The sequence below is a fragment of the Mustela erminea genome, chromosome 19 (assembly GCF_009829155.1).
Source record: "Mustela erminea isolate mMusErm1 chromosome 19, mMusErm1.Pri, whole genome shotgun sequence".
NCBI classification, from domain to species: Eukaryota; Metazoa; Chordata; class Mammalia; order Carnivora; family Mustelidae; genus Mustela; species Mustela erminea.
Genome location: NC_045632.1, coordinates 33,417,520 through 33,436,037, shown reverse-complemented (window position 1 = coordinate 33,436,037; position 18,518 = coordinate 33,417,520). Strand labels below are relative to the sequence as shown.

At 60.0% G+C, this 18,518-nt stretch overlaps 1 protein-coding gene across 2 annotated transcripts in view; it reads right to left on the bottom strand.

Annotated features, from left to right (window-relative positions):
* Positions 1–1,132: 1,132 nt before the first annotated feature.
* Positions 1,133–18,518, bottom strand: part of GNAO1 (G protein subunit alpha o1) — a 166,042-nt gene continuing 148,656 nt past the window's right edge. Inside the window, exons 7-9 of one of the 2 annotated variants that reach the window (XM_032325123.1) lie at positions 6,898–7,051; positions 3,555–3,770; positions 1,133–2,460 (exon numbers count right to left, since the gene is read on the bottom strand). In XM_032325123.1, the coding sequence (XP_032181014.1) occupies positions 3,583–3,770; positions 6,898–7,051 (342 nt within the window). In that variant the 3' untranslated portion in view covers positions 1,133–2,460; positions 3,555–3,582. Of the gene's footprint in view, positions 2,461–3,554; positions 3,771–6,897; positions 7,052–10,036; positions 14,217–16,203; positions 16,358–18,518 lie in introns of those variants that run through there. The other variant, XM_032325124.1, reaches the window with a different exon arrangement.

Sequence of the window (18,518 nt, the reverse complement as noted above, 5' to 3'; positions counted from 1 at the left end):
GAATATGGCTCATTTTTAGGGAACTTTAGGTAGACAAAGTCACAGCAACTTCGACCTTCTGTCTTCATGCTGGTGTGCCCCCAGACCGGTGTTATGTTGTCCAGTTGCAGGCCATGCGGGCGACCTTGCTGTCACCAGAGATGGTAGGGAGCCTCTGTGCAGGCTGGTCAGGGGCTGCTGGTGGGAAAAGCACAGGAAGGGGAGGAAGGCCAAGGGTGTCGGATTGGCTCTTTCAAACAGGGAGGCCTCTTGTTACTCCTAGCTCTGTGCCACAGTATAGACAGACCTCTACCACACCCACCCCAAAACTCAAAAGACCCTTGGGGTTGCATCTGTTCGTGTGGGGAGGGAATCCAGCCAAAGGACCTGTCTGTGACCCTCCTGTCCCCCTAGATGGCTGTCGCACTGACTGCGTGGCTAAGAAGTGATCCATGGACATGATACAAGGACTTGGCTGGGCTGGGTTCCCTCCAGGTCCCAGTCTCAAGTGGTTTGCTGGTCATTCTAGCAAAACCCAGCGAGCTAGGGGAAGAGGGTAAGGCCTGCAGCCTGGAGGAGCGGAGAGTCTGATTTCCTGTGCCAGGCTGAGCTGATCTGTTATCCTGTGTGTTCCGCCTGCGGTGGGCTTCCTAGCAGCCAGGTGCAGTAGGGGAGGCTTTTAAAGGTGTCCAGGTGGATGGATGTGACCCCTGTAGGTGCAGGAGGCCCAAGCAACTTGGCCTTGTTAGGACCGACCACCCACCTTCTCACTTTAGTGGGAAGAAACAGGACGGTATCTTAACAGAAAGTTCGGAATTACCTGCTTTGCCCATCCCACCCCCCATTTCCCCCCCATTCCAGTCCTCAATGCTACCCTCCCCTCAAACCAGCTGAGTGAGGGGAGGCGGGGGGGACCGGGAGGAAGAGGGCATCCACAGGCGGGGGAATGGCCAGCCCATTCCTATGCCCTCCTTGTTCCTAGGTGGCTGAGCTCAGTGGGCTCCCCTTGGTGGCAGCACTGGTGGGGGGGGAGGGGGTGTGCAGAAGGTCAGGCATGTGGTTGGGGGGTGGGGAGAGCCTCCCGGTGTCTGGCCCAGTCAAATCCCTCCTTCCCTCCTGTCAGAACGAAGCCCGAGGGTGAGAGACTCAGGAATACAGACAAACATTCTCTTTATTGAGCTACACATGAATTTTCCATTAGTCAGAGAAGTAGACTGGCAGTGTGTAAGATATCACAGAAACCTCACCGATTGGGAATAGAAAGGCTTAGAAAGACCCGTGGGCTGTTTTTTTTTTTTCTTTTTTCCTTTTTTTCAAGTTTTTTTTTCTGTATTTTTAATTTTTTTGTGTGTTTTGTCTTTTTGCCTCCTCTTTATCTGAAATGGCCGTGACTGGTCTTCTTCAGCCAATAGTAAGTCTTAAAAGTGACACTGTGAAGAGGTTGGGGGTTTGGATACTAGTCAAAGTAGAAATGACATAGGACGGATCATGGAAACTGGCTTTCGTGTAAACACTACATTCCATCTGTTTTTAAAATTTTTTTTTTGCTTTTTTTCCATCGTGTGGTATTTAAAAACTTTTTTTTGTTTGTTTGTCTTTTTATCTGCAGCACAAACATCCCCACATGAGAAGGAGCGAACACAGGTCACTGAAACAGAGGAGGGGGAGGGGGCACACACACAAAGGAAGCATCCATGGGAGAGACTGAGAAGCAAAAATGTTAAAGGAAAAAAAATCCACAACCCCGGTTCCCAAAGACTATGAAAGCTGATCCGGTGTGTGATACGGAGTGCTCACTGGGACAAAAACAAAAGCAAAAACGAAAACAAAAACAAAAACAAATCACAGAGGGAATCTGTAGAAAGGAGGTCGGTGGGAAAATGGTTTTCTGTAGGGCTCTATCTACATGTTCCATCGGTATTCTTTTAGGCAGCTACTGGCCAGTGATAGCTGTGCTTTTCTAGGTGAACCTGGAGTGAGCCTGGGGCAGGCTGGCACATGGCAGGTGGGGCGCTCTGGGAAGCTCAGCCTGACCACGCTCCCCAGGACCCACGTCCCCAGGAGGGGCGGGCAGATAGGTGGCACTTCTGCAGGTGTGGGAGGGTGGCTGGGGGGGGGGGGCGGCTCTACACTGGGGATGGATGGGGGTACAGGTGCAGATGTGTATGCTGCTTTATTTCCAAAAAAGAAAAAAAAAAGAAAAAAAATGGATGAAATGATTTTTCTTTTTCCTCTTTTTTTTTTAAGCTACAAAGCACATGAGAAATGTTCTTTTTTTTTTTTTTTTCCTTTCAAATTCTAAATGTAAAGACTCAACTAAAACCAGATTCTACAGCATTCTACAGAAATACACAGCCGTCAGTCACTCTGGGGTCGTAGGTTGGACAGGGGCTTGATACAGAAAGGCTGTGTGTCTTACAAAGGCCAAAAGGTCATGCTACCAGGAGATCAACGTCAACAGCAAAGAGTCCGTGAAGCAGTCTGTAGAGAGAGAGATAAGGGGGTCCGGTCTGACCATTTTCTTTGATTTTAAAAACCAACCAACCAACCAAAAATAAAAAACAAACAAAAAAACACAAAACCCTAGAAAGTTTTTAATAATGTGGGGGGTAGGACAAGATGGGGCAGCGTCACAGGAGGGATCAAGAACTCCAGAAAAGCCCAGCCCAGGCCCCCTGGGAGGCCTCACCCCACGGGACCCTGACTATGGTCAGGCCTACAAGTATCCGGCCCTCCCCAGGCCTCTGCTGTCCTCCTCACCTCCCCCCTGCTCCCTCTGGGCCCTTCTCTTCTCCAGGGGGCTGGCTTCAACTCTGCAGGTGAATTGCAGCCATTGTTTCAATGTCCCCTCCCCTCTGCTGCTTCTAGAAAGCAGGCCAAGTCTCCAGTTCCTCCAACTCTCGCCTTTGAATAAAGAAAACTCAAGAGACAGTGGATTGGTCGGAGCAATGATTCTTCTAAATCCTTGAAATTAACAACCACCGCCACCCAAGAGAGAAGCATCCTTGGTTTTCCTGTTGTTGGGAGTAGAGGGCAGGGAGGGGTTTAGGGTGTTGGCCAGTTTTTGAAGGGCTTTGGAATTTGCACAAGAGCAGGACAGAACTGAGACCGCACAGCCTCGTGGGGAGTGGCAGCAGAGGCTGGACCCCCGCCAGGCCTCTCTTTGCCCTCCCTCTGCTCACAGATAACGGGTCTCAGGGTAGAATAACGTGGCTGTTCTTAAAAGGATGGACTCCCAAACCAGGACCCCCACCACGACGTGTGTGTGTGTGTGTGTGTGTGTGTGCGCGTGTGTGCGCGTGAGAGAGAGTGAGAGCGCGTGTGCACGTGTACAAACGCACGCTCAATTGCTGTCCTGGGAAAACTCTGATGATCTATGGGATGGTGGTCAGTTCTGTCCGAAGCTCTTTCTAATACAAACTAAAAAGAATTTTTTTAATATATATTTGTATATATATAAGGTCTTGTTATACCTTTTTAAAGTTTATTTACCAACTTGCATTTGTCAGTGGTGTGTGTGTGTGTGTGTGTGTGTGTGCACGCGCAAGCTTTTCTGTGAGTGCTGGAGTCATTACCAAATAGGGTGCTATACAGGACAAGAGGTCAGTACAAGCCGCAGCCCCGCAGGTTGTTGGCAATGATTATGTCGGTGACGGCGTCGAATACCACCTGGATATTATTCGTGTCTGTGGCACAAGTCATGTGACAGTAAATTTCTTTGTTGGGTGAGCGGTTTTTGCTTTCAAATTGTGCTTGGATGTAGGCGGCCGCGTCCTCGTACGTATTGGGGCCTGCAACAAGACAGAATAGGGGGGAGGCCCCTGGTGAAAGCTGCAGTGGCAGGGGGGCTGGGAGAGAGGCTGGGAACCCCCTCCCGGCAGAGGCGCGGGCTGTGCGGTTCCGGACATGGTCGCATCTTTCAGGAAAGACCCCATCAGCTTAGCATTTGTCTGGTTCTGGCCTTTGTAAGGCCTTTGACTCTGTTTCCACACTGGATCCACCCAGGAGCCCTGGGAAGGCTAGGGCCATAGTCACCCCTTTTGCTTTTTAGGGGAGCACACCGAGGCTGGGGCCCAGGCTGCGTGTCCCCACACTCACCCGTGATCTAAACCAGGACAGGGATTCTGGTAGAAGAGCTCCTGGGAAGGGGCTGCCCCAGAACTCGTGGTGTTCCAGGCTGTGGTGGGTGACGAGCTGAGGCTGCGCTCCTTTCTCTAAGGCTTCCTCTCCCGAGAAGCCCCTCGGCAAGGCTGGGGTCTGGGAGCAGTGGTCTCCCTGAGTGGGAAGTTCGAGGGGCTTGCCGTGTGTAACTGGCCTGGCTGCCCTCCACAAGCCCTTGGCTGTCCCCTAGGATCCTGGCCAGGGCCTGGTAAGGGCAGTTTTCCAGCCAGCTACAACCTAAACCTTTGCAGTTCTGCCCTGCAGACCGCTTTCAGTGACCATGGAAGGTGGACCAACAGAGAACTGCCTGAAAGTCCCGTGGAAGGAAGATGCCCCGTTTTCACTAGCGCAGCTGGGATCTGGCCGCATGAAAACGATCGGATCTTTCTCCCCCTGCCCTAGCCTGCCCTGGCCCACTCTCCAGTGGTAAGGTGTGAGCCATGGGGGGGCGGACTGGGGCTTGGGCGTCTGTGGCCAGAGTCTCGAAGAGGAGACGTCAAAGTTAAGGGGGTGGGGAGGTCTCTGAGGTGGGGGGCAGGGCAGAGGCCTCACCCCCACTCTCAGCTGGGACCAAAAGCAGAAGTGCCTGGAGTGGCAAACGGTGAAGATATCAAGTCAGCGGCAGCTCAAAGATTAGACTCGGCCCCGGGTGGACCCCGTCAAGGAGCTTCCTGCCCAGAGAGCACCAAGATGAGGCGCTGATGGAGGGGAGAAGCCCGATGGGGCGCCCCAAGCAGGTGGCAGGGTGCCCAGCTGTGACTTCTTAGCATCTGCGCGGTCCGTCCATCCCTTCGAGCTTACCTCGCACCCCTAGCCACGCCTGCCCCTTGCCCTGTGGCCCGTTTTGTGTCCCACGGGCCTTGGCGCCCATGCGCCACCGTGTCAGGGACTGTTTGTTACCCAGCGAGACTGTTTGAACTCAAGCTTGATTCCTCTGGAGGCCCTGGAAAACTCCCCATGTTTTCCCACATTCAGGCTAACTTTCTCTGGGGGTGTCCAGAGCCCTACACCCCCAGCACCAAGACGGACCAGTGCTCGGACCAGGTCCCAAACTGGGCTCCCAGGGAAAAAGAGTCTGGGGACAAGGAAGAGCTTAGGGTCAAGCCTGCCCTGTAAGGGTAGCACTGGCCTCAGGAGGCCTGCTGGGGCCCGTGGCTTCCAAGTCCCTCTCTGGTCACCACCACTTTCTAAGGACCTGAACTGGTCCTAAAGGGCCTCAGCTGAGGCTGCGGGAGGGCAGGAGTGTCCGTGAGAGCAGGCTGCAGCCAGGCCGCCCACAGGCAGAGCCTCCCTCGGCCCCGGGGCAGCTCGGGGCCAGGCCTTTCCGGCTCGCCCCCATGCCCTCCCGGACTCTCTCTAGCTCCAGGGCCAGTTCCCCTTTCTTGGTTTTCATCCTCTGAGTAACATTAGGAAGTAGGCTTGGTGCCTGGCTCTGGTCCTTCCATTGACCCAGACGGCCACCCCGAGCAGTGGGCATTATTGTTAGGTATCGCGGTGCCTGGATGGAAGGCGAGGCACAGGTGACAGGTTTGCCCACAGTGGCAAGCTGCCTGGCTCCAGGAGCCTGTGCCCGGGATGGGGGGGGCGCCCTGCGGATCCGCAAGCAGTGTGGTGCCTTGATGAGGGGACAGGCCGATGGGTCCTCCTCCCCGCCAGCGATGAGAGGGCTGACTCTCTTCCTCATAGTAGAGGGGGAAGAGGGGGCAGCCCCTATTTCTTCTGGAATCTGGTGGGGTTCAGGGACCTGTGTAGCCCTGGGAGCCGAGTCCAGGCCTTTCTCCCTCTCTGGGGTTGTCAGCATGTGGGTTCCTGGCGGAGCCAGCTTGTGACACGTCCTCTTCTACCACTGCCCTAAGGGCCACTAGAAGCTTCTCAGTCCCCAGAAAAATGAAGGCTGGGCTCTGGCCTCCCATCAGCGCTGTTTCAGCCTTTAGCAGCAGCCCAGAGCAGGGACGTCCTACAGCAGCTGCCCTCTGCCCACTGAAGGAGGCGACCTGACCCCTCACCCGCCCCCTCAGAAAGAGCTTCTTCATGGGGGTGATGGAGGGGTCTGTGACGCGTCCTCCTGGAGCCTGATGACAGAGAAGGTGCCCCACCCCCACCCTGAGAAGATGGGAGAGAGGCAGGTAGGGAGAGAGGAGGTGTGCAGAGAGCTGGAGTGGTTTGACTTGAGGAAAAGGCCTTCACAGGAAGAGGACAGCAGGGATGTGGGGGGAGGGGGGCAGCGGTGGTGAGGGAGGGGTAGAAGGCCCTGGCCCGGCACAGGCAGGCGTGCTGCACACCATGCACCCAAGCAGGTAGGGGCTGAAAAGCAGCCCAGATTGCCTCGCAGGCCACGTGTCCATGCTTGCGAATTCATGCCAAGGTGCTGTGTGGCCCGGCAGCCTGCTGGCGCAGGGGTCAGGGGACACCACTGGCGGGAGAGCCTGGAGGAGGCAGGAGAGTTTTTCTAGAGGGTGAGCAAGATGAAAGGGGAAGCCTGTGGTCCTGTCCTGCCTCCTGAGTCCTGCCAAGGTGCTCTCAAGTCACGGCATGGCAAATCCAATGGATTGGGAGGGTCCACTTCCCACCCCACCCAGGGCTGTGTCCTGGGAAGACCCAAACCGGGTCATACCCGACTGTGCGTCTCTGCATCCCTGCTGTCCTGCGGCAGAGGCCAGGCAGCCCCGCCCTGAACCCACGGGCAGTCAGGGCTCTGGTTTGGGGCTCTGGAAGAGACCAGGTCCCAGGCAGAAGCGGGGCCTCCCCGACACCCACCTGTGTATTCAGGAAAGCAGATGGTCAAAGGTGACTTCTTGATCTTCTCACCAAAGAGATCTTTCTTGTTGAGGAAGAGAATGATGGAGGTATCGATGAAGAACTTGTTGTTACAGATGGAGTCGAAGAGCATGAGAGACTCGTGCATGCGGTTCTGCAGCCCCAGGTGGGGGAAGGACAGCCAGACAGACAGCGGGACGGACAGACACGGAGACAGGGAAAGAGAAGAGGAGAATTAGGTTTGAGAGGGAGGGTCGGGGCTGCTTAGCAACTCAGGCAGGGGCTCCTGGGCCCCCGGGACCCCTCCAAAGAGGACAGTAGAGCTGCGACCTGTCACAGCACAGGGCCACTCAGTCCAGCGTTCGGGGCCGTCTATACCGTTGTCCCAGGACTAATGGCAGAGACTGGACTGGGTCGTGGTTATGGCTCCCTGGGTGAGGCTGGGACCAGGGCAATGCGGGCCCTCCTTGGGACAGAGTCCCCAGCCACGGGAGGGGCTCCCTGCATGGGCAGGTGTGTGGGGGTGGGGGAGGCTGTGCTGGATGGAACCCGGGAGCTGGGCTGTGGCAGTTCCAGCCCAGGTCTTTCCTCTGGGGCCCAGTCTGCCCGTGATGTCCTCTGGGAGTGGTGAGGGGTGGAGGGAAGTCAGGCCAGGCTCCTGCCAGCATCCTTGGGGGCCACCACTGTGGAGAAATGGTCCTGCCCAGGCTGCCTCCAGGGAAGGGCTCTGGGGGCTGGCCAGACTTCCTCTGGCTGGGTCCAACTCAGCTATGTTGGATGCTGCAAAGGGTTTGAAGCAATGCAGGTATAAAGTACTGTCTCGCACGCCAATGGCTAGCAAAGGAGTGACTGTGGTAGGTGCTCCCAATGGAGCAGATCCTGGGGAGTAGCCCTTGGCCTGGTCAAGGCCTGGCTCATTCTATGGTAGGGTGCCAAGCTTATCAACTTGGGTAGTATCTCTTGGCAATGCAGGGGAGCACATCTCTCCATGAGTGAAGCCATTTCTGCTGGGAAGGTGGTTCTTCCACGAAATGTGCCTTCCTGGGGGAAGGGACAGCCACTCAATTTCCCCCAAGGACCGTGTCCTTGCCTGGGGAACTTATCCTTTCCAAATCCAGCTCCGTGGTTAACTCCAGGCCACGCTGTCCCTTTTTAGTAAGAAGACTGAGACAAATCATCGCAGAGAGCTGGCGTGGGCACCACGGGGCATTATTCTGTGGGGATCAGCTCATTCCCCGGGGCCCAGCAGGCAGTGGGAGCTGAGTGCATTGCTGGGGGAGTAGCTGTGGCCACCTTCCTCTAGCTGAGTGGAGGGCGGGCGGCCACCACTGGGTCACCGGGCACCAGTCACCAGGCCCCGCTCTGCCGAGCACCCAGCTCAGCACTTCCCCTGCCTCACGACCCTTAGGGAAGAGGGAGAGCTGGCAGAGCCGAGACCCAGGAGAGCAGAGATGTGGCCCCAGCTCTGGATCTGAGCCAGAGCTTATGACCCCAAACGGGTGTGTCCCACCAAGATGAGCCGTCTGCAGCCTTTAGAGGAATAAGTCAGAAGAGGCTCACAACCAGGTCTGCGCATCTTCAGCCCCTCTCCTGTGACTGCATGAGTATCCCAATGACCTGGAAGGGTCTCCCAGCCCCAAACCCTGTTCTTACGGCTCCGGCAAGTTGCCGGGACAAGGGCTCACCTGCCCCTTGGGGGCCTTCACACAACTGGCGTTCTTAGCCCCTCTGCGAGCTGTGGGACGCAGCCTTGTCCTCCTGCTCAGTAAACCAGTTCAGTAAACACCTATGATCTTGTTACCCTGCCCGCCTCAACCAGCACATTCTGTTCTCAGGCCCCCAGCATCGGCTCACCGTCTGTACAGTTGCATTGGGGGGCGGGGGTGGCTCCTGGGCCACAGCCGGGCCCCAGCTGGCTCCCAGGGCCTGTTCAGATGACAGGCAGAGGCCAAGTGAACGGAAGCCCGAGGCCAGGGGCTGGGAACTCTCCGGCTCATGGCGCCACCTCTGAGGGCGGAGGACGGATGCTCGGGCACCCAAGGACCCATTAGGAAAGAGCCTCCCACCGCACAGAGCCACCTGGTCCTGTAGCTGGTCACCAGGAGCGGAAGCCCACAGCCAGAGGCCCAAGCTCACTCCAAAACTGTCCCAAATATCATTTTGGTCTTTGGACACCATGGGATACGGTGGGACATATGCTGGAGCGCTCCCAGGACCAGAAGGGATCACCAGGGTGACCTGAGCCAAGGGGGTACTGGGTCCCTTTGGCACATGGGCCGGCCTAAAGGGCTTGCAGGAGATGTGGGGGCCGGCCATTGGGGCCCCACATGTCCACTCTGCTAAGACTCGGCCCCTCCACAGCCTCTCTGCCCAGCAGCGCCGACTGGATTTGCGTGCAGGGCTCTGCCGGGCTGCAGGGGGACTGGAGGACGAACAGCTCAAGTCCTGCTCTTGAGAGCTCACAGTCTAGCTGCGGAGATGGCGCCCACACTGGGACGGTCTTTGGTCTGCAGAGGTGCTCTGCATAGCTGGGCCTGGTTTTGTGAGGAGGTCTCGGAGGACAGCAGATCCAGGCAGCACGGGGAGAACACGGGGGAGGGGAGGCGCCGGCACTGAGCCCCCTCCGCACCCACAGGCCTGGCTGCCCTCCCTCCGCACACGGACTGGAACCCACCACCCGCTCCAGAGCTTCCCTGGAGAAAACGGGTGCAGGAGTAGATGCCAAACGGAGACGCAGCACTTGAGAAAAGAGAAAGAAGGCAGAGATCACAACCAGGCGACAGCCACCCCCTCCTGCCCGCAGCGCTTTCCTGCCCACCCCCTCCCAGGCCAGCGGCCGCAGGAAAGCTCCATGGGCCTGGCCGCTGCATCCCACAGGGCAGGGGTGAGGCTGCACCAAGCGCGCGAGGACAGGAAGGTAGGCTCGTGGCTGTCCCAAGGGGTCAGCAAGGTCAGGCCAGCCACCCCCAGAAGCCTGTGCCTGTCTGCCAGGCGGCCCGCAGTCCTGGCCCAGGGACCAGCCGGGGGACAAGCACGGGGACCTGTCATGTAGGTGCTGACGCAACGCATCACGCTGGAGGAAGCTAGCACTCTTTATTAACGGCAGGTCACTAATGAATACATTACGGCAGCCAATAAATTATTACAATAACTAGAGATTTATTAAACCAACAAGTCACTCTTCTTACAAAATTACAGTTAATGTGGAGTGGACGGCGGCAGGGCTGGGAGGTGGGGCTTGCTAAGGAAGGAGAGCAGCGCCAGGGCTCCCCTCGGCCTGGGACAGGAATGAGAGTGGGGAGGAGGGGGGAGGGGCAGGGATGAGCCAGGAGAAGAGCGGGAGGCAGGAGGATGGGGTGGGCAGGCGGAGGAGAGGACGGGTCACAGCAGTGCTGTGAAAAAGGGGTCTGGGCTCCTGCTGGTGGAACTGAAGCACTGGGCCTGCGGCTGAGCGCTTCCCCTCCAGAGGGGAACCCCCCAACCTGACAAGAGGGCCCAGGACTTAGGACTCGAAGGCTCTTTCTGCTTCTGTTCCAGCCTGCCCCTCCCTTGACTGGGTGTTTGTCTGGCTGGGGCGGGGTCTGTCTGGAGCCCCGGAGCCCCCAGAGGGAAGGCCACTCAGGACAGGGTGGCTCAGGACTTGCCTCACTGCGGGGGTGGGGAGTCGGGGGCGGTAGCTCCCTCCGCGGCCCTGGTCCCTGGTCTGTGTGTTGTGCCCCATGCCGCCACCCTGGGCTGCTGTAGGCTTGGGCGCTGACTGGGGGAGCCGTCTGTGGGCGCTCACCACTCGTGCCCCAGACTGAATCGAGGTGGCCACCAACCAGAATTGCGGGCCTCTCCATGCCTGAGAGCTGCCGGCTGCCCCTAATAACTTCCAGAAGCTTGGAGAAGAACAGTGCATCCTGACTTCTCAAAGGGGACCGGACAGACTCCCCCACCTGGTTGGGAGCAGGGGCTGAACTGGAACTGGGTCGGGTTTACTGACCAAGAGGGAGGGACAGGGAGGGAGGCTGGGGCTGGGTGGGCGGGGCAGGAAAACTTGCAGAATCAGCCACTGGGGGACAAGAGTAAACACTCCTGGGGGCAGCCCCTCCCTTCAGGGCTCATCCCTGCAGAGGGGAAGTGCCTGGGTGACAGGACTCTGGGGCCTTCCCTGTTGGGGTGTACAGCCAGATTGCTTACCAGGGATCCCGTTGCGGGGAGCGCTTGCTGTCGCTGCCCACCGTGTGGGAGAACCAACTATTTCCCAGTACGGTTGTGGAGGGCCTGGGTGTCTCCAGTTCCCGCAGCGGGGTGTGGAGCTGGGCTGGGGGAAGAGGCAGGTGTGGCCTTCTGCCAGGGCACTGTCCCCACTTGTGGGTTGGTGTATATGGCTATAGGCCCTCAGGCTCCACTGGGGCCAGAGAGGGCACAGAGGAGGGGGCATGCAAGGCCTCCATGGAAGATGGCCAATGAACCCAAAGTGTCACAGCTATTGTCGAGGGACCCAGAGCTCTGCTTTCTGCTCAGGCCTGGGGCAGAGCCCACACCCTCCGCAGACAGGTTCAACCGAGCCCCTGCTTGGGCCTCAGGCCCCGCTCCCTCCAGCCAGGCCGGAGAGCCCTGGGGACCTCTTGGTTCTCAGTAAGAAGGCCAAGACCAGGCTTTTGTGAGGGCAGTCAGTGCGGGGCACAGAACTGGCCCACAGGCATCTAGACGGCAGGCACAATTGTCACGGGTTTGGCAAAGGCGCTCCTCCTAGAAATCCAGTTTCTCCTCAGCCCACTGAATTAGAGCCATTCACAGACTTGCAGCATCGTCCTTTTGGGGACGCGCACGGGGCCACTGCGGACGAGAGACCCACCCATGTCTGGTCTCTCACACTCTCACCCTCCTCCCCTCATACCCACCCCCGCGGCGGAGCCGAGACTCATCACTGTCTGTCACCCCTCCCCATGCTGGCGCACTGGGAATGACATGGATGGGAGACGCAGTGGACAGGGAGGGACCTTCGTCCCGGGTACCCTCTCCTTGTGCGCTCCCACTAGACAGCAGGGACCCCTGCTGCAGGCGGAGCGGGACAGCGGGAGCATGGCAAGCAGCAGCAGGGCGTCCCGGGGCACAGAAGGGAGAGAAGGTCCCGAGTGACCAGCCTTTCCTTCTTGTGCTGCAGACGGGACGGTCCTGGGCCCAGGCGGCCGGGGGCTCCCACCTCCAGGGCGATGGCGTCAGAGGTGGGGCTGGACAAGCAGCCCTCCTCTGGGCCGCTGCTTTTGGGTCTGGGCTCAGGGGGCTAGTTAGGGGTGTGGCCGGTCCCTGCCAGGGTGGTAATACCGGGAGAGAACGGCTTTGTCTTAAATGGCCTTGCTGGCGCTGGCCGCTTGTGATGGGACAGGGACCGCTGGCTCTCGGGGCCTGTCCTCTGGCGCGCCAGCAGCTGGTATGAGGTGCTTCACATACAAGGCAAGTGACATTGAAGTGCCCTCAGGCTGGTGGGGTGGTTCCTGCAGCCCGGCTGCCCTGTGTTTCCCACGAGGCTGGGGGCAGCAGTCAGAGCCCGATGAGGGAGGGGGCTTACCAGGGGCGCCCCTCCCTGTAGGCATCTGGCACTAGGGGGGACACCCTGGGCCTGCCGTGCAGCAGCCAGAGCTCCGTGCCTACTGGAGCTGAGAAGCCTGGAGCTGCTGGCACGGGGCTCTTCCTGGCTCCGGGACAGTCCGGGGGCTGCACTGGGAGCCCAGGACTGGAGCCTGGAAGGCAGGCTAGGAGAGCAGAGGGCTGGAGGAAGGAGCCTGAGCCTCTCCAGGGACAAGTCTGACTCCCGAGGCAGAGCCTGCCCTACAGGCACACAGGGCCCGCCTGGAGAGCTGGCTGGTGGCGCTGGCCCACGGAAGCTCCTGGGTGAGAGAGGGAGGCGGGCTGATGACCCGCGGCCAGCCGGGGCCTGGCTTATCAGAGTCACCCCACCCCTTTCTGCTCAGTATAGCAAAGCCCCTCCAAGCCATCCTAGGATTCTCTCTCGAGAGAAGGGAGTGCTAGTGCTGGCTATGTGTCTGAACCAGCCTGGGCCCCCCTCCTGGTGTACGTTCCAGCCGGAGTCCCACACGTCTGTCCTCTACCCCGACGGACATCACAGGCTTCGGACAAACTCTGATTTCTTCACCAAGACAAAAGGAAGCTGGGGCCTTGGCTGCAGGGGCCACATCAACACCGGCCCTGGGTCTCCCCAGCCTCAGAACACGGCACCTGAAGGGCCGCGCCTGCCCCTGCCCAGCCAGAACTCGAGAAGGAAAAGCCTGTCTACCCACTTTCCGCAGCAGCTGCCTGGAGACCCAGGCGATGGGAGAAAGCGAATGGTCCCCCTTGAGCCTGCAAGCACGGGGCGTGAGGCCCCCAACCCAGACAACACCAGAGCTCCTTGCGCTCAGCCTCCCCTCCTCCGCCGCCTCCCACCTCTTCCTTGACCTCCGTCTAGGCGCGGGACTCGACCCCTCCCACCATCAACCACATGCCTTGGCAACACCAGTCTCAGAAGCATCTCCACACCTATGAGGAGTCAGGGATGGGGTTCCCCAGGAAGGCCACAGGACCCTCCGAGGGTGTGCAAGGAAGGATGGCCTGGATTAGAAAGGGCTGTGCCTGGGGCTGAGATCCAGGCGGAAGCAGGGGGGAGGCACTCGCCAAGGTCGAGCCCTGGGACCCGCACACACTTGCGCTGGTCCCACCCTGGCTTTTGGTGACGGAGCTGCCCCGACCAGACAGACCCCAGAAGAAGCTGAGCAGTGGCTCCCGCTGGCCTCACCCCGGCCAACACGGTGCCCCCCCAGAGACACCCCCACACAGGAGCATGCCCGTTCTGGACCAAACGGCGGCCAACCTCCTCCCCCCCCTTGCCAGATAAAACCCTCAGAGATGAAGCGGAGGCCCAGGGGCACTCAGCCCCCGTGCCTGGCCCCTGGGTTACCACGCGCTCCGATGTCTGGGGAAGGGGTGGCCCGTGGAGGCTGTGCTCTCCTCCCTCCTGGGCACCAGCCGGGAGCTGCTGTGTCAAGTGCCGAGAGCGGCTGCGCGGCGGCAGGGCTCTGGTTCCGGGGCAGGGGTGGGGCAGCAGGCCAGGTGGGGAGGCAGGCAGCTGGGGGGTGAGGCAGGGGCTCAGTAGAGGCCGCAGCCTCGCAGGTTTTTGGCGATGATGACGTCCGTCACGGCGTCAAAGACAAACTGGATGTTGTTGGTGTCGGTGGCGCAGGTGACGTGGGTGTAGATCTCCTTGTGAGCGGACTTGTTCTTGCTCTCGTACTGGGCCTGGATGTAAGCCACGGCTTCCGTGAAGGCACTGGGGCCTGTAGGAGAGACCGGGTGTGGGGCCGTGAGGTGAGGCCACTGCGGGGCCTGGGCCTCCCCGCGACAACCCCGAGGGCACAGCCTGATTGGGGAAGGGGCGTGATGGCCCCCGCTGAGCCCATGGGGTGTGTGTGTGTGTGTGTGTGTGTGTGTGTGCGCTATGAAATCAAGTCTGTGGTCCACGTCCAGTTTGAAAACAACGAAGCAAAATAACAAAGCTCCCGGTGGCTCCTCTGGATGAAGGGTGAGTCCCGTTTCACAGAACTGCTGTTTTCCTTTTGAATCTGCACCCACTGACTCCCACTGCGAGTGTGCGAGAAGGCAGTCCTGTCAGCCCGCAGGCCTGTCCTCCGCATGTCACCTCCTTTGGCCACTGCTGGGCGCCTGTGAGCCGCCTTGGCCTCCCCGCTCCGCCTCCTCACCCCTCCCTTACTCTGGTTGCTACTAGGGATTAACTGCCGCCTGGGGGAGCCACGCTGCCCGGTTCCAGGTGAGCCCAGGGACAGGTGTTTCGGGAGAGCAGCTGCTGTTGGGGGGGAGGGGAGGGACCAGAACTGGACTCCCGACTTTGCACTGGAGCCCTTGTCCCAACTTTGCACTGAAGCCCCCAAGGGCTCCGGCAGCCAGGTTCAAGACCTGGTAGGGCCGCCACCACCCGCTGAGGGCAGGCAGGGAGTGGGGCTGGATCTTAGAGCCCCAGTGCGGGGCTGGGTGGGAAGCCTCGGGGGGGACATATGTGGAAGGGGGTCCCGGCTCCTCAGGCACATGGGCACATGGACCTGGCCTTGAAGGTCTGCCAGACCACAGCTCCTTCTGAAATCAGGGCTGGAGGTGAGGGAAAGTGTCCCTAGGACATACAGGTCATCACTCAGACCTCCGGAGCCCCAAACCAGCCGTGGTGACCAACACATCTTGCCTGCTTCTGCTGTGCCATAGGCCACAGCCCAGGTCACCGAGGACAGGATCCATAACCCCCTACTTGGTGGCCATGAGGGCTTTGTCTGTCTCTGGTCACACGCTAAGTGGGGGCCTGGCCTTGAGTGAGGGGGCCCATACTGCTTGCCTGGCCCCAAGCTATGACCCCCATATCTCCTTTCAAGGAAGTGGAGTTCAGCCTGGAGGCTCCCCTGAGAGGCCTGCCTTGTTGGGACTCTGCCCCTGCCCTGTGCGTTCCAGGCCGGGGGCTGGTCGGGCTGGGAAGGCCCATTTCTCCTCCCACTCACCCCTCTGGCCAGGCTCTGACCATCTGGAAAAGCTGGTGGCCACCCTTGCTGGTGCATGGGGCCCTGGTCAGGCTGTCCTCCCCAGCTGCCCGTATATCCCGCAGCTGGGTCAACCATGGCAATGGTATAGGCGGTGGCTCTGACCTCCTCAGCCCCTCTGCGGGGAGCCCAGGGTCTCTACTGCTCAAGAAGCCCTGTCATCGCCCATGGTCACTCGCCGCTTGTAGAAGCCCATACGGGAGGGGCTTGTTAGTTACAGGCACCACGACAACAGGCCCGGCATGTGTTCAGTGAGTTCCTACTATGTGCCAGCCGCACGCTAAGTTCTCCCTGCTCACTGGCTCACTCTGAGTCCTGAGGGAGGGCCACAGAATCCCAGGGATTACATGACCTGCTCTGAGCCGCAGGGCTGGGCAGGACCCTCAGGCTGCCTGACTCGAAGCCCCTGCTTCTAAGCCCTTTATCGTCCTGGTGCTGTCACCTCCCTGATAATCTGTGTTTCCAGATGGCCAAGACAGGGCTCCCAGAGGGAACCGGGGCTCCAGCCGGCCTCCCCTGACTGCTTGGCCTGCCTCCTGACAGCACATTCACAGGGACGGCAGGGGGGTGGGGGGGCGTCTTTGTTCTCTTCCGGAGCCTTCCTCACAGAGCCCAGTGCCTCCTGGAGCACCGTGAAGGCCCACTGGGCTCGGCCGAGGGGCGGCTCCCTCAGGAAGCAGCTGCGCAGGCTCCAGCTGTCCCTGCCGGGACGGGGACTCTCTACCTGTGTATTCGGGGAAGCAGATGGTGAGCGGGGACTTCTTGATCTTCTCTTCAAATATGTCCTTCTTGTTAAGGAACAGGATGACGGACGTGTCTGTGAACCATTTGTTGTTGCAGATGCTGTCGAAAAGCTTCAGGGACTCGTGCATGCGGTTCTGCAACAGAGCGGAGAGGCAGGTGAGGGCTGGCAGTGCCCGGGGCCCCGACCGCCCGTGGCCGCGGACAGCACACCAAGCAAAGGCAGGGCCCTCCGACACGGCCGACCGTGCCACTGGGGGACGGAGACGGGAGGCCCCGCGGGACAGACGGACACGCTCCTCACTTCATTCCACACGCAGGCAGGCTGGGGGGCAGAGCAGGGCGGGCAGGGCGGGGAACGCTGCCCACCCCCCCCACCCCTGCAGAAGGCCGCCCTGGGGTGGGGCAGCCAAGTCCCCTGGAGGGGCTCCAGCTCATGGAGAGGACATGCACCATGCACGCGGGGGCAGGGGCAGCACCACCATCCAGCATGTCTACACAGAACCACGGGCCATGCAGAGTTCTCTACCGGGGTCTCATTCAGTTTCACCAGCGGGGGTGGGAGGGTGCACGCATTCCTTTGGGAAACATTAACCGAGGACGAAGAGATCCTCGAATTAATCCAGAGTTGGAAGCAGACACCAGGGGACAGCGTCTGGGGGGTGATCTTGCTGTGGCCTTGGTGCAGTTGGGGGGTCTGGTTGGTTGGCTGGGCCGTGGCTAGGCCAGCGGCCACTCTGGGTGGCCTCGTTGTTGGGGCTGGTTTCTCAGTAGAGTGGCCAGAAGAACCCCAAGAAGAAGCCCAGCAAAACAGCTTAACACAGAAAAGAAGATAAAAACCCAGAATGCAGGAGGAAAAGCAAGAGGAAAAAAACAGAAATACTGGTTCCACCAGTCTCGGGTCCGGGAAGTCAAGGGCAGCCCATCCTGAGGCCCCCACACAGGCTGGCAGAGGACAAGGACGTCGGGGGTGGGAGGCGGGAGTGGGCGGGGCAGGCCGTCACAGCAAGTCACCCGGAGGGGCCCTGACAACCTGGTGCTTTCAACTCTTAACTGATGGTTTCGGTTGGAGGGAGGCGCTTCATACCTGCCCAGCTTGGAGCGTCTCCCAGAATCTGCACATGGTTTTGGCCTTGGTTTGGCCAGTGAAGGCCCTGTAGGCGGCGGTGATGGTAGTGGCCTGAAGAAGCAGTGGCAGGCCGAGGCCTGGGGCTGCTGGAGCCACCAGCCTGGGGTATGAGGACAGGATGAAACCCTCGGGCTGCCGGGGTGCAGTGGGCGGGGCGGCTGGCTGGTGGGAGTGGGGGGCAGCCCCGAGGCCCCCGGGACCCCCAGCCAGGCTCCAGGAGCTGTCTGTAGACTCTTCTGTCCCCGGCAGGCCCCGCTCCTGCCCCAGGCCAGGAGGGACGTGCGGGTTGACCACGGAGGAAGTCTGAGGACCAACGATGGGTCAGCAGGGTCCTGCCTTTGCCTCCCGGTGCGGAGTGTCCATGTCCCACAGCTTGTCCTTTCGCCACACGCTGGGATGGAGCAGCCCGACTGCGGCCGGCTCCTGAGTGCCGAGTCCGATGGGCCTCACCGATGCCCACAAGGCTGCTTGGCCACTGTAGCCATTTTGCGAAGGAGGAAGGGAGAGGCTGCCACGCTCACCCCGTGGCAGGGCCAGGGCCTGGCTCTGCACCAGCGCTGTGTGGCTCCTCAGCTGCCCAGCATGGCCGTGTCCTGGCCACACAGATGTTTGCCGAGCTCTCTCGCTGTCCCCGTGGCAATGAGCTGCCTTTGTGAGTGGCTGTCCTGTAGCGAAGCCCATTCGCTCTTCCCAGGGGGCACCGACGGCCTGCTTCTGGGTGGAAAGGGCTCCAGGAAATGCCTGTTCCTGACCTTGGCTTCCCCAAGGTCCTGTGCTTCAGCCCTTGTGCAACAGGGGCCGGGAAAATGGGGCAGGAAGACGAGAGAGGGTGGAAGGGGACAGTAAAGGCAAGAAGAGAAGGAGGCGGCGGGGCCCGTGGGCCGTGTTCCCCAGAAGGTGTGCACATGCAGTGATGGGGCTGGCGAGGAGCTTCCGGGGGTCAGCCGGGCTGGACGGGGAGGGCACCTAACCAGGCCACGGACACGGGTGACCGACGGCTAAGGAGCTTGGGGCCCCGTGGCTGCCAGACCCACACGGATGTCCCTTTGCTTCGACCCGGTGCTCCAGAGGTGAGTGAGAGGCCCTGCGCCACGGCTGTGGAGCCTGGGACTCAAGGTTTAAGCTGCGCGCAGACCCAGGAGGGCAGGTCACAGGGGAGAGGCGAATGG